Here is a 15,050-nt window from a genome sequence, read left to right on the forward strand (position 1 = left end):
CTGTGACATAATTGTTTCCATTGATTGGTGGGTTCTAAGGCAACAATGTAGGTCTATAACATTTCCGCTGCATTACACTCACGCGTATAACGCGTTTTGGGCACAGTGTTTAATCATGTGAAAAAAAATCGTTGATGCTTGCCCAGTCTCCATACCTACGGCATGTGCCTGATTTAAAATCACCCATTGCACATACTTCTGTTGCAATAATTCTTATAATCTGTATTGTATGTTATCCAAATATGAATTACAAGAAATAAAATGTTACCATAACAATTGAGTAAGCAGTCACTCTATGATTGTAGATCATATTGACAGTATTTGCTTTCTTAGTTCATGTCCTGTCAGCTGATCAAGTTCCGTTTCTCTGGAACACAGACAAATGTATAAAAATTGTTTAAGCCTTAAACAATGTTTACTCTACTGGTGGATCATACATTTGAAGGTGTGGTTGCCAAGGTGGGCCCCTGTGGAGCTGGGCCCAACAGGTGTGGCCACTGGCCAACCACAGATAAAAATCTCAGAATAAGACGGCCTGACAATATATTTATTTATTTATTTAGGAATTTACATGCAATCTTTGCAAATATACAATTGGACTGCAGTAGGCCTACCGTTGTTATGACGGGGAGCGCTGTTGAATAGCTGTGAGCGAGTTGGTGAAAGTAATTAATAATCATAAGGAAAGTAAATTCTGATTGGCCAGCCCAATCCTAACCTTACCCCTAACATATCAAGTAGTGCTTTACTCATAAATATGAAAGACTCTTACATTGCCACCCTACGTTTTGGAACTAGCGGAGTGGCCCGCAGAGATCTTTTACACTTTAAGCAACAATCACGTTTTTTACCATAGGAGAGAGCGTAACTGTCAACTTGCGTATTAAGACAGTAAGTCACCGTTTGCGGATACTATAGGCCTACAAATGAATGAAGAGTGCCGTAAACTGACACCAACCTATCGTAAAGTTGTCCCACAAACAGTTCATTCCATAAGGATGTTTTAGTGTAAAGAATTTTGAGGATTAACGGACAGGCTTTCAATTCATTCAATGATGAGCTGTTTCCTCACAAAAGCAGTTTATTCAACACACTAAAACATCTCCTCTATAGACATCCATTAAAAAACGGCTCCTGGTCTCCTTGTTAGGGTACTGCCCATAGAATGTATTTAGGATCGCCGCGTTATGCATTGTTTCGCTACAAATATCGCACGCTTTGGTAGAAGGGCTCTGGCGGCCGTCAAAGTGGTGGACGCTGATTGGTTGAAATGGTGTGTTGCGTTACCAGCTCCCGCGGAAGTGCTGAGGATTGGAAAATAGAGGTTATGCTGCATCGGGCAGCACAACGCGTGAAGGAGACGTTTACCTGTAAATACATTTAGGTCTTTGCAATACTAAACTGTGGTATGTCATTTCTGTTGTTTTTGTTATTATTGCTAATTGAAAATCTCCCTCAAGTAGAGCACATGTTTATGTTTAGGCAGTCAAGGGCTATTTCTCTAACTGTTAACGAAATCGTTATTGCGCTTGAAGATGACAGTGTCTACCATTGCGCAGAATCCTTTGTTTATGAAATATGTCTAACGGCACACAGTAAAGTTTCGTTGCGTCGGTTAAACCCAGAATTTTTTGGCTGCGATGCTATGATAATGACCTGCATGAATGAATGAATGAATGAATGAATTACATGTGCAGTAAATAAATTTACTCTGCTGGTAAGGTACGGCCGTTCTGGCTTTTTGTTCAATAGAAAAATGTTTAGTCCTGATATAAAGCTAATTAGTCCTAAAAAGTACATTAACTCAATATGCAAACCAATCACTCTGCTCTGTGTTATTTCAGAGTACAGCCATGAGCTGAGGCTCTCCAGACCTGCTTTTCTCCATGATGAACGACAAGCTGGTGTTCCTGGGTCTCCTTTACTTCATCCAGGGTATTCCCTATGGGCTGCAGTCATCCCTGCTCCCAGTGTACCTACGAGGTGCTGGCCACTCCCTCACTCGCATCAGCCTTACCAAAGTCCTCTATTTCCCCTGGGTGCTTAAGGTCCTCTGGGCTCCTCTGGTGGACCATACAGGCACCAAGCGCTGCTGGTTGGTAGGCACGGTGGCTGGTCTGGCCCTCACCTGTCTGCTCAGCGCCACTATATCACCTGATGTTCAATACATGGGTATAGCGGGCTCCCTTCTGGCCATGAACATGCTGGCATCGGTGCAGGACATTGCAGTAGATGGGGCAGCCGTGCGTCTGCTGAGAGGGCAGGGAGAGCTGGGCCTTGGGAACACAGTGCAGGTGGTAGGATACAAGGCTGGGTCTGTGTTTGCAGGAGGGGGGCTTCTGGCTGTAATCGATGTGGCAGGCTGGGGATGGATGTTTGCCCTGTTGGCCTGTGTGTATGGTGGTGTAGCTCTGTTTGTGTGGGGTGCCCCGGTGTTGGATGGAGAGTCAGTGCGGGGACAAGTAGAGGGACGGAGAGGGACGAGGGATGCGATGAAGCCATGGAAGGTGTGGAGGAAGCTGTTGTCTGTGTCAGGAACACCATGGATGGTGTTCTACGTCCTTACTTACAAGCTAGGTAAGATATTTGATATAGTCATAATTTAGCATCAACTCTTTTTTTTTTTTTAAATGTAGTATCAATTTTTTTTGGATAACATTGTGTGGGGGGGTTTGGGGGGGGGTAGCAGACCTTTTGAAGCTCAAAAAAATCACATAAAGGCTGCATAAAAGTAATCCATATGAATCCAGTTATAACAAATCCAACTTTAACTTTCACATCCACATTTCACTTTCACATTTTGAAAGAGGACATTTATGCAGAAAAAAAGGAGTAAATGATGAGAGAATTTTCATTTTTGGGTGAACTATCCCTTTAATACATTTACACCCCCCCCTCCCCTCCAAAATAATTGTGTTAACGCCTGTCAGAAAAGCTTGTGCTTTTTTTTTCATCTCCCATTGCAATAATAACTTGACATGGTGTTAAGCTTTTCAGTGCATTAATTCTATTAATAGAGTTAATAATTAAAGGTGAAGAGTTTAATTTCTGTGCCAACAAACAGTTTCTGCCTCTTCCACCCCATTGTTCTGCCATTGTTTTGACAAACTAGTCAATTCCGTTCTAATCAGCTTATTACATGTTGCTCTTCCCCAAATTCACACCATTTGTAGAGCCAGAAGTTGGCATGTTGGACGGTTCAAACAACAAGAGTAATGTATTGAACACTATAGCACCACATTGTTTACACTTTTTGAAAATTCAACCTACAAATGGCTTACTTATAATTGTCTTTGCATATTAATCTGGGATAGGAGATTTTACACTGCTTAAAAATTATTTACTTCTCTTTTAATAAGGCTTATGCTCAGTTTCCTTCAATCAATCAATCAATCAATCAATCAATGTGTTTTGCCACTAGATGGCAGTCTTATCCTCTTCCATTCTTGTTATCACATTATCCAATGACTACGAAACCACAAAACATCAGAAAACCACAGTGGATTCATCCAGTGGTTCATAATGGCTTCACTGAAATCAATATACAAATATTTCCAAAGGAATGCATCTTGGAGCGCTACTTGCTGGAAGGACCTTGTGAAGTAATACCAGAAGGTGCTCTTTGGTTGGGTTTCAATATATATATATATATATATATATATATATATATATATATATATATATATATATTTCAATCAAGTTTATACTTGTGCTTAATCACTAGCTTAACTTTTGTGTCATGATCTGAATCAAGAATACAGGCATAAATGCCAAGCTAATGAGTCACTTTCAATGAGCTGAATTTGGTTTTTGGCACCAGAAGGGGATTATGTTAGGATTAGAGTCTCTTTGTGTCTGTGGCATTTTCCTAAAAGCTGAAGTGACAAAAATGTGCAGCAGTGTTTATGAATTTATTTAGCTTGTGTCGCTTAATTTGTATGTAATATTTTGTGTAATATTTAAGCAATATCATCTTTGTGATGTGTGTGTTTGTGTATTAACTTGTGTATAACTCTAACTGAGAGAAAGAGAGGTGGCACGTAATCGGATGAACTCCAGCAGACGAAAAACAGACAGGACAAGTGACAGCACCCCCCTAATCTCAGTTATAAGGGTTCTCCCCCTGATCATCATCATAATCGCTATTAAACCGTACTACAGATGATGTTTATTTTACTGATGCAATAACATAATTCCATTTCAAGTGTGATATTATTTCCCTAAAATATCAATAAAAGACATTAAAAGCACTTTAAAACCCATCTACAACAAAAGTACTATCATAGGGATGGTGAGGATATAAAATTTAATCTCTGGTTTAGAGTCATTGCACAATACTTTCATATGGTTCAAGTGTCAGTTATTTTTTTATTTTTTTACCTTTTATTTGGTCAGTGAAGTATAAATGTTATAGGAAACGAAGAAAGGAGTGGTGGGATTGGGAAATGTCTCGAGCTGGATTTGAACTCTGGTAGCCCAAAAGCACAACTTGCCAGAGAACATGAACTACTCATTGGTCCATGATACCAAAATTTTTTACTTAATGGAGTAGTTTACCATCAAATGAAAATTCTGTCATAATTTACTAACCCTTGTGGAACAAAACAGATAACAAACGTCATACAATGAAGCCAAACAACAGGTCAACATAGCGGAAATGATTCAACTTCTGGGTCTACAGTGGTAAGAGCACATACACTATAAACGATTCCCATGTTTATACACACAATTGTAAAATATCACCCCTCCCTTACATTCATATATGTGCACATACATTGGGGGAATCCCAGAGTTTTAAATAAGAGGCAAACCCCACTATTGCAGTGCCATTCTGCTGCTATGTATATGGAGTAAATACAGTGCATGTAAACCAGAACGCCTGTTTCTGGCAATAACACGCTTTCTGGTGTCCATGTAAAGGTAGTCAATGAAAATGAATGGTTACTGAAGCTAGCATCTCCTTTTCTGTGCCATGGAAGAAAATTCTGGACCAACATTAATGGTTACAAATGGCTTACTTATAATTGTCCTCACATATTAATCTGGGATAGGAGAAAATACTTTAACACTGCTTAAAGATTATTTACTTCACTTTTAATATTTTAATAATTTCACTTCAATTCATATATGTGCACATACATTGGGGGAATCCCAGAGTTGTTTTGGGTGAACTATTTCTTTAACTTTTGTTTTTTCAAAAACGGTATATAATCAGACATCAGATAGAAATACCTTCTTGAATTCACAAACTAAAATTTGTGATTTGAAAAAGAATGTTTAATGGATTTAAGAAGGATAGAAGTGAATTATTAAGACAACAAATCAACCACACTTTTCATCATTGTGTACCGTTCAAAAGCCCTATTGCATCACAAGTTGTTACCAAAGTGTGTTGTATGTAGCTTCTCTCAGTCCAAGCGTACATAAAAGGGGGGGTCATAGAACAGAGTCTGCGCTGGCATTGGAGTATGGTGGTGGGATAGAGGGGTCTGGGATGGGACCAGAAGTGGAGATTCCCTGGGAAGAGTCCAGGTGGAGGCGGGAGTTACGGAGTGTATATGTGGGGGGTTCAAGTCATAGGTCATCTGTCTATCTCTCTCGTGCCCCCACACACACAAACACACACACTCTTTCCCTACATTTATACATAACATGCATTCATACACACACTTACATTTGCGGTATATACATTGTATTATACAGATATATTTAGCCTGCTGCTGCCCTCGCTCCATCCTGAACAGCAGGGACCAGGGAAAGGAAGGGCTTATGGGGCAATTGATGGGTAATGTGAGCTGGAGGAAAATATTTTTCAGAGGGAATGCAGAGGACTGCAGGGGGGTGAAATAATGAACACCCACCACATGGTCAGCTATGAGAGAGTGAAGGAGAGAGGGAGGCAGACAGAGAGATTGTGGGGTGCAGGGGGCATCGGGTATGATGAGAGAGCAAGAGTAGAGAGAGATGGAAAAAAATACAAACTGGAGAAATAAATAACTTTTAGTTGACCTACATTTTTCCCCCCATTGTCTGGTCCATTGTATAACTCTGGTGTGAACATTAAAAAGGCCCTGCATTCTGTTTAGTTATGCAAGCTTACATACTTAGAAAAGGATGCTTCTCTGGTTCCTATCCATACCACCATATCTTCTCTCACTCGCATAACTAATGGTGGAATTGATAGTTCTGCTTGGATGCTTTTGTTTCGTCCAAACAATTATGTTATTGTGTTCTGGAACGTAAAGATTATAACCTAGACCTTTGCATTTTCTCACCTCAGAGGTCCGTAGAGACTTGGTACGGTGCTTGTTGTTGGCCGAGGAGCTTTTACAATGGAGTTGTGTGACCAGCTCAAGTATACGCAGATGCAGGTACACACGGCACAGTGACCTACATGCACTAGGAGGGGCAGAGGCTTCTTCTATTTGCCTGTAGCTTAAGGCAGAGATAACTCAGGCTGTTCCCATACAGAATAGTCTGGGGAGTTTAAGATGTGTATCATAGTGATGGTTTTAGTTAGCGCCTCACACTACTCTGCTTTTACACACTTTTGTGATTGTCAGTGAGTGTGCGTGTGCCTTTTTATTAGGTTTGGTGGTCTTCTTGAGGGTGAATGCTGATATCATGAAGTGTTCTGTCTGTGTAGTTCTTCAGCTACTGTGAGGAGTGGAAGGGCCCCAGTGCTCCAACAGGAAGTCATTGAACCCTGCAAGATTTACAAATTCTGATAACAAAATTTGTGCAAGTTCTCTGATTATTTCTTTTGTACCATGGTTTTACTACAAATATCATAGTTCATCTATGGTTACTGCAGTAAAAACATGGTTATGGTGCACTATTTTTTTTACTCCTAATTTAAAAAGTTTTACATGAGATGAAGACTCCAGTCATACCGGTAACCTTATAAATGCTCAGTAAACAGCCTGTTATTGGACCCTTTACTAATGTATTAAGTAGGTGTAGGTGTACGTCCAAGATGACAAATTTAAATAATTACTGAGTGCACCTTTAATTTATTACATTAGGACACAAAGCATATTGCCTGAGAACACAAATGTTTTGCAAGGGAACGCAAAAAATATGGTGACGGAAGCATGCAAAACTTTTTCAGAAAAAAAAAATCCCTTCTTGTCCTCTTAAGGGGCTCCGTATAATCCTTACTTGAAATTACTGTTATCATTTACTCACTCTATTGTCATTTGAAACCTGATGGGGTTTTTATTTTTCATTCACGTTTAGGCTAGTTCTTAATCACTAAGGAAAGATTTTCATGTAAAGATATTTCAGCAATAACTTAATCTTCTGTTGTTATTTTTTTCTCAAAAATCTAGTGAATGGATTTAGAAGACTTGGAATATAGCACAAATCAATAAATTATTTTTGTTCTTAATTTATTGATTTGTACTTCCATTTTATTGAAAATGGCGACCAGGACATTCTGATTAATTGCCTTGTATGTTCCACATAACAAAATAAATCATACGTGTTTCAAAAGACTTGAGTAAATGATGACAAATCCATTTGATGGATTTCCATGGATGTGTGCCGTGTTTTAAGAGTGGTACAAGCTCAACTTTTAAAAAAAAGCGTCTGTTCTGCTCCATTCCATTGTTGTAACTGACTGTATGAGAGAACCGCTTCTCCTCCAGAGTAAAAAGACGATGGAAGATGTGAGATGTTAAGACCAGCGTCTCTATTTTAGCCTCTGAAGCATCCCAACATCGGGATATAGTGACTGAAGTTTAACAAAGTTCCAGATCGCATCAGTGCAAGATGATATGTGTGTGCGTCATGTCTCACCGTAAATTTTATTATGTGTGTTCGGCACATTTCAGCATGGATTGTATGTTTTTTTTGGCTCATTTCAGCCTTGTATTATATTTGCTTGGGCTCATATCAGTGTGAATTAGTTTTGAACCAGTCACAATATGAATCAAGCTTTGCAAAGGATCTGTTATTGAAAGATGAGGTAATTAAAAACAATATTGGACCCAACCGTAAGTGTCCAATTTCATTCATGAATGTTTCATGTCATGAATGTTTGAAATTGATATTTCATGGAAGCAATGTGTTGGATTTGTATGTGTACACCCTGAAATGTAGTTTTTCATTGTTGTGGAGCTGGTTCATTCTCTTCCGACTGATTTTCAAATATGGCTGTATTCGAGGGGCGGTACAATGTTAGCCAGTCTTAACAGTGGGTGTTTACATTGAAGTTTAAAGGAGACACTGAGGCCAAAACAGATCATTTTAGACAGAACGCCAAAGACCGGCTGGAAAACAATTAAATATGATCAATGAAAAAAATATATTTTTTAAAACTTACGTTATAAGTGGACATCAGGAAAAATGATACAATTATTTTTATAAAAGCATGTCATGTCACCTTGAAGTCATTTTCCCTTTAATGAAACATTCATTTCTTTTCAGGTTCACTGTTCAATGATTACCACGTGACTGTGGTGCCCTCTTTGCTGTTTTAGTCTTTCCATCTCTTTCTGTATCTGATGTCAGTTTTTTGTCTCATCTCAGTTCCCTATTAGCTATCATCTGTACTGTAGTTGAACTGCAACATCTCTCTCCAGCTCTCTCTTCCCATGTGCCTCCCCTCTTTTGCTTCTCTCTACTTTGTGTTTTTGTAGAGGTCTAATGAAATCCCATGTGAAATGGACAATTGTTGCTCTGAGATTATTTATAGACATAAATAAACAGCCTTGTTGTTTGTTTTCAATCAGAAATGTTTCTGCTGAAAAAAGAATGAGTTGAAGTAGCATAGGAAATAAAGACAGAACGCTGAAGCACATGTCCAGACTCCACACACAGTGTGAGAGGATTTACAGCACCTCTGAACAGTTCAATGATCATCCGATGGTGTCTCTGGTGTTCTGTATACATTATACATTCACTACAGGATTCACCATATTTACACTATGAACATTTATTCTACATGGTTCCCTTGAATAAATTTACCATGCTTTTAATATACTAATAACAGTATTATCAAATCTTTTTTTTATTATTTATTTATTATAATTTTTTTAATGTTGTAGATTTATACTAAATAATCATTTTAGGGAAGTGAAAAATTGTATCCCTAATCCTAGCAATGATTTTTCATAGCTAAGAACATAGTGCAGCTAAGAAACCATATCACCATGCAAAGCCAAAACACAGTAACTACACATTTTTAAAAAATTGTGTTATGAACAAAATTGTGTCTCAATATATCTGTCCTGTTAAGGATGTTTTTTTCTTAAACTATGCTCTAATTCAGATAAAACGGAGTGTGACTATATTATAATCAACATTTGTGGAGTCCCCCGGGCATTTATTTTATTGTCTATGTATGCTCCCCCTTAATTTGATTTTTTTTTAAAAAAAAAAAAGGATTTTACCTAGTTAAAAAGTATTTTTTTTATACCATTTTTATGCCAATTACACAGATTTACCTTCCTCTGAAATCTTCTTAACGTTTGGAGGAGGTTAAAAGTTGGATGGCACAAAAATGTCTCGTTAAATGACAAAAAGACATCGAGCATTATTTTTGGTCCTACAGGTTGTGGTGGGGATATAATAAGTGGCTTAGGTCCATGGGCTGCTAATCTACAAGCGTAAGTAAAGAATTTGGGTGTAGTTTTCAATTCAGCATTTAAATATGACAAGCAGATAAAGGCTGTCGTGTAAAGCTACTTTTATCAACTTGGAGCCATTGCCAAAATTAAATCGATTCTTTCAGTTAATGACCTGGAGAAGGTGATACATTCTTTTATTTCCTCCCACCTGGACTACTGTAATGCCCTCTACTTGGGGACTAGTCAGGCATCTATGTCATGTATGACATGACAGTTAGTCCAGAATGCGGCAGTCAGGCTTCTCACAAATGCCAAGAAGAGGGACCATATTTCACCTGTTTTCGCCTGTCTACATTGGTTACCGGTTCAATACAGAATTCAATATAAGGTCCTGCTATATGTTTTTAAAGAGGTTCAAGGTATGGCTCCTGGTTATGTTATGGATTTTGTTCATCTTTATTACTCATGTAGATCGCTAAGATCAGTTAACCAACTTCTTACGGTCCGTCGGTCGTGCTTAAAGGTGATCGTACATTTTCTGTTGCTGGTCCGAGGTTGTAGAATGGTCTTCCACTCGATTTTAGGTTTTCCTCTACTATCTCCACTTTTAAAGCTTGTTTAAAAACCTATCCGTTTCTCTGGCTTTCAACACTTGATGGACACTGTGCGTTGTGATTTTATGGTCGTAAAATTTGTTTATGTTGAATATTTATTTGATTGTTACACTGTGTGATGTGGTTTTAATGTTTGAATTATGTTTTGTTTTTCTCATGTTCACACTTTGGTCTACAGTGTAGTTATACATGGATTTATAAATAGAAAAGACATGAAATGAGATTTGGCTGGACAATGAAAAAACTTCTCAAGTTCTACTACATTTTTTGGGCAGCATAGTTAAAATGACAATGATAATGAGCCATCCATCGTTGTTCAAATAACACAGTTAAACTATAGCTCTGCAGTAAATATGGTTATTTTTCATAAGGGTGAGGCTACAGCTGTTGTTTTATTCCAGCCATATACAGTACATTTTCATAAGAGATAGGCTACTTCTGATTTTTATTTTGTAAGTCTGAGTGTATTTCAGAATATAAGCAAAGTAACATCAGCAGTTTCTATTGCTCACATAGAATGTGACATGCTTGTATGCATTCATTATTTTGTAAAAGTAAGCCTAGACAATGAACCTGGCTGATTCTGTCTTAAAAGAAGCAAAGATAGATATGCTGAATGTGGGAAAATGAGTCCAAATGTTCTTAGTTTCCACCACATTACAGACTTTACAACATCTTTTACAAATGTAGTTCTTCTGTCAGGCTCGGTCTCCCACAAAGAAAGCGATATCAAAGCATTAACGTGGTGCTGTCAGCGACCGTCGCAGAACAATGGCAGAAGCGTCTGATTTTTGATTTGATTTTCTGTTTTTTGTTTCTCACCGGTTTTATCCCGGGGACCCCGGAAGAGCAGTGTCTGTTTGACGGCGGTCTCAGAGCTGTCAATCAGTGGGCTGTCGAACTGAAGGCAGACTCCATAAATAATGACAATGGCGTTAAATAATACACGGCGGCGGTTTACCGAGGCCTCCACGCACCCTGCTATCATGCAGTGACACAGGAGTCAGCGCAGTAAGAGCAATGCTTTCTCTTGCAGCTTCTGTCACTTTTGTCTAAATGTAAGTGACAAACTCTCTGAAACAAGAATGACTGGAAAGCAATCCAGGCACAAATACTTTTAAGATGTAAAGTGTGAAAAATGTGACCTGTGCTCGGCTCTATTTCCCCTGTTCTCAGATAACAAGTGATTTAGTTTTTGGTAAGTTTGTGTTGTGATCTCTGAAATCAGTATCAGGAGTTTTAACCCAGCAGCCAAGTTTTGAGAAGGGTCTGATGCAACATGATATGATTCCAGCACATTTGAAATAGTCTGGTAAATCTTTCTGGCTTTCAGCTTGTTCTTTGTTTCCACACTGTGAAGTTTTCAGAAAAAGCACAAGTCTTCTTAGGAATGAGCGTTTATAGTAGTTGATCTGTGAGTGTGCTGATGAAATCCTATATTTTCTGTACAGGTGAACAAGGGGCTATCACCATGTTTCCACTCTTCCTTTTGGACCACCACATGACGGCCAGAGAGCTGGGGGTCTGGAACGGCATGGTTGCCATGGCATTCTCCATCTGTGGTTCTTCAATCGGGGGCTTCTTACTCTCTCAGTACAGGTAGGTAGTGTTTTGTTTATTTATAATAAAACGATTGGTCCACCAACTCAATTCTAAATGCAACACCCTTTCCAGGCAAGTCACGCTTTGCCATTAATGTTGCAGAATGTGGTTGAAGAATTTCTTCTTCTCACCTTTTTCAAATCTGCATCGCCCCTCTTGCTTTATCAGTTTCTCTGGTCCTTCATCTCTCTGTGAAACAAAAACGCCCCTTTCATTTCTATGTGTTTTCTCACTATGTCTCTCCACCCATCTCAGCCCCAGGCGTTAAAGTAAGAGAGAGAAAGAGATGGAGAGAGTGTCTCTGAGAGAGAGAGACATAACAATGGAAGTAAACAGAGCCTTTTATGGGAGCAGAGTAAAGTAGGCTCAGGTGAGAGCTGAAAGGCCTCCAGTATACATAAGGTTGGCTGTGTATAGATGTATACACATTTCACTGACATGTAGCCATTGTCTGCTGATCTGAGACCAGCTTTACACATATATCATGTGTAATAGTTATGATACGAATTGTTGCCTAAAATGTTCCAGGAGCAGTTTAAGTCACACATATTCCTGGAGCTGTATTGATGGAGTATGGATGCTTAATGAACAGCAAGGAAGGAGGAAAATTAGGTACAATAAAAAGTCCTGCATACAGTCAGGCTTCAGGGCTGACATCCAGTCATGTGTCAGAGTTTAAGATTAAAGTCTATACTTCATATTTGACATGTGACATTGTCACCAGGCTGGTTTACTTTACATAATGGATCTGTGTATTTGTTCTGTTTTGCACACCATTGGAATGAATCCCACAAACATTTGCATTTGACACTTATCAAGGCATTGATATGTACATTAGTTAAAATTATGTAATCCTGGTCTATTATTACCTCAGAAATGTGATGCACCAAAATGAACATTTTTGGCAGAAACCAAAAATTATTATTTTAAATAAGACTTTGTTTGGTATAATTAATTTCTAAATGTTATTATTAGGGATGCACCAACATTTTCAAAAAACAATTTCATTTTATGTAAAATGGAGTAGACAGAAAATAATTACATAAAAAAATGTGAAGCCTGTTAAGACAACATATTGTTAACCACTCTGCTGGAAATACAGCAACAAAATTAAGAGTAACTCCAGTGAAAATCTCTAGTGAACGTGAAGCCAGTTCTATTGGCACATTAAAAACAATTAAAATTATTTCACATTGTATGTGAACGTGGAATGGATTTTTTTTAATGGATGTCCTTTGTTTACTTTAGTTATGAAAATATATCACATTACTTAGTCAATAATAATAATAATAATAATATTATTATAGTATAAATGGTAACATTTCAGTAGTAATTTCTTAATGTCAAGTCAATTTTATTTGTATAGCGCCTTTCACAACACACATCGTTTCAAAGCAGATTTACAGAAGATTAATACGATTGTTAATCGGGTTTAAAAATAAGTAATTAAATAATAATTGTATTAATAACCCCAGTGAGCAAGCTGAAGGCGAGCTTGAAAGCAAGCTTTAAGTCTGCATAAAATCAAAATTGTTTGACCCCATTTATTTTATTAAAGGAATATTCCAGGTTCAATACAAGTTAAACTCAATCAACAGCCTTTGTGGCATAACACTGATTACTACATAAGTTAATTTTGACTTGCCCCTCCTTTATTAATAAAAAAAAGAAATCTACAATGGAAGTGAATGGGGCCAATCCATAAATGTTAAATGACTCTCTCTTTCAAAAGTAAAGAAACAAGACGTAAACGATATGCATGTTAAAATTATTTTTGTGTGATAAAATCACTTTCTAACCGTGACATAATATCAAACTCTAAAACGACTATAAAAATGACGATTTAAACAACTTTACTGCTCAAATAACACATGCATTTTAACAGAAGAATGAATGTAAGTGCTTTTAAATTATAAGCTTCACATTTCTACCTTTAAACCCTGCAAATGGTCTTTGTGCTAATCAACATTAGGCCACAAATTCTATTGATTGAGCTTAACTTGTATTGAACCAGGAATATTACTTAAATCATTCACAATAAGACCAGTAACATGCATTAATACATGCATATTTGCTATTTTCTCAACAAAAAAAAATTGTTGACAATTCAAGCTAAGGTATGTGGTCAATTTGTGGTTATCAACAGCATGCCACAGATGCTCTTAATAAAGCTCAAGTTATCCTGGAATATTCCTTCAAGTTTCCAAAATCTGAAATGAACTGATCTCATTTTGTGTGTAAATTAATATTTATGCAAATTACTTTACACTTTCTGTTGGGATGTTTGTGTTTAAAAGTGCACAGTCAGAGTTTAATGTGTGCGCGTTCTCGTTTTAATTTTCTCACATCTCTCTCTCTCTCTCTTGCTTTCACCTCTTCCTCTATCCATCCTTTCTTCTGTCTCTTCTGTTTTACCTCTTCTCCTCTCACTCTCTCTCCCTCTCTATGCTAAAGGCAGTGTTAGTGAATGGGGAGGAATGTAAAGTTTCACACGCAGGTGGTTTGTTCGTTCGACACAGTCGAGCATTCAGGCCTTGCTTCCCACAGATTGGGTTTCTGGCGTTGTCTGTTCAGGGCCACTAAAAGCTAATTTGGACACTTATCCTGGCCCCATCTGAAATGCTTGAGTGGCCAAAAACTTACCCCATACATTGATTGCCATCTTATCGGGCCTAGCTGCTTGTGTGATATCCCTGTTTTAGACAATGCTCTCGCACCCTTCTCTCTCTAACTGTCCTTCTCTCTCTAACTTTCTCACTTTCTCCCTTCCTCTCCAAGTCTCCCTGTTTCTCTTACAACTCTCTCTCTCTGTCTCCTCATTAGAGAAAAATATGAAAGCGTATTATTGAGTGGATGTAGGGAGGCTGTTTGCATGAGAATGATGACAGATTGTCTTTCTGTCTGACCCGATGCTGTGTGCTGCAGTTGTTGGCTGGGTTCATCAAGATCTAAAAGGCTGGTTTAATATGACAGACGAGTCGTCACTCTTCACTTAACGTCCAGTTGACCTTTACCCACATCTCCTTTTCTCTTTCTCTACTCTCTTTCTTTGTTAGGGGCCGTAGAGTCTGTTCATACGGAAAGGACATACTTGTTTTATCCTTAAAGGAATGTTTCGGGCTCACCCATAAATGAAAAATCTGTCATTATTTATCCACTCTGTCACTCCAAACCCCTATGACTTTCTTTCTTCCATGGAACACAAAAGGTAAATGTTTTAAATGCTGCATGGTTTATTTGCCATAATGTAAATAAGCCATGT

General features: G+C 38.1%; 1 protein-coding gene across 1 annotated transcript in view; it reads left to right on the plus strand.

Moving 5' to 3' along the window:
* Positions 1 to 1,295: 1,295 nt before the first annotated feature.
* mfsd3 (major facilitator superfamily domain containing 3) overlaps positions 1,296 to 15,050 on the plus strand; it is a 40,833-nt gene continuing 27,078 nt past the window's right edge. The window contains exons 1-3 of the mRNA XM_052103274.1: positions 1,296 to 1,406; positions 1,845 to 2,577; positions 11,638 to 11,785. Coding sequence (XP_051959234.1) covers positions 1,887 to 2,577; positions 11,638 to 11,785 — 839 coding nt within the window. The 5' untranslated portion in view covers positions 1,296 to 1,406; positions 1,845 to 1,886. The remainder of the gene's footprint in view (positions 1,407 to 1,844; positions 2,578 to 11,637; positions 11,786 to 15,050) is intronic.

This window comes from Xyrauchen texanus, chromosome 3 (assembly GCF_025860055.1).
Source record: "Xyrauchen texanus isolate HMW12.3.18 chromosome 3, RBS_HiC_50CHRs, whole genome shotgun sequence".
NCBI lineage: Eukaryota > Metazoa > Chordata > Actinopteri > Cypriniformes > Catostomidae > Xyrauchen > Xyrauchen texanus.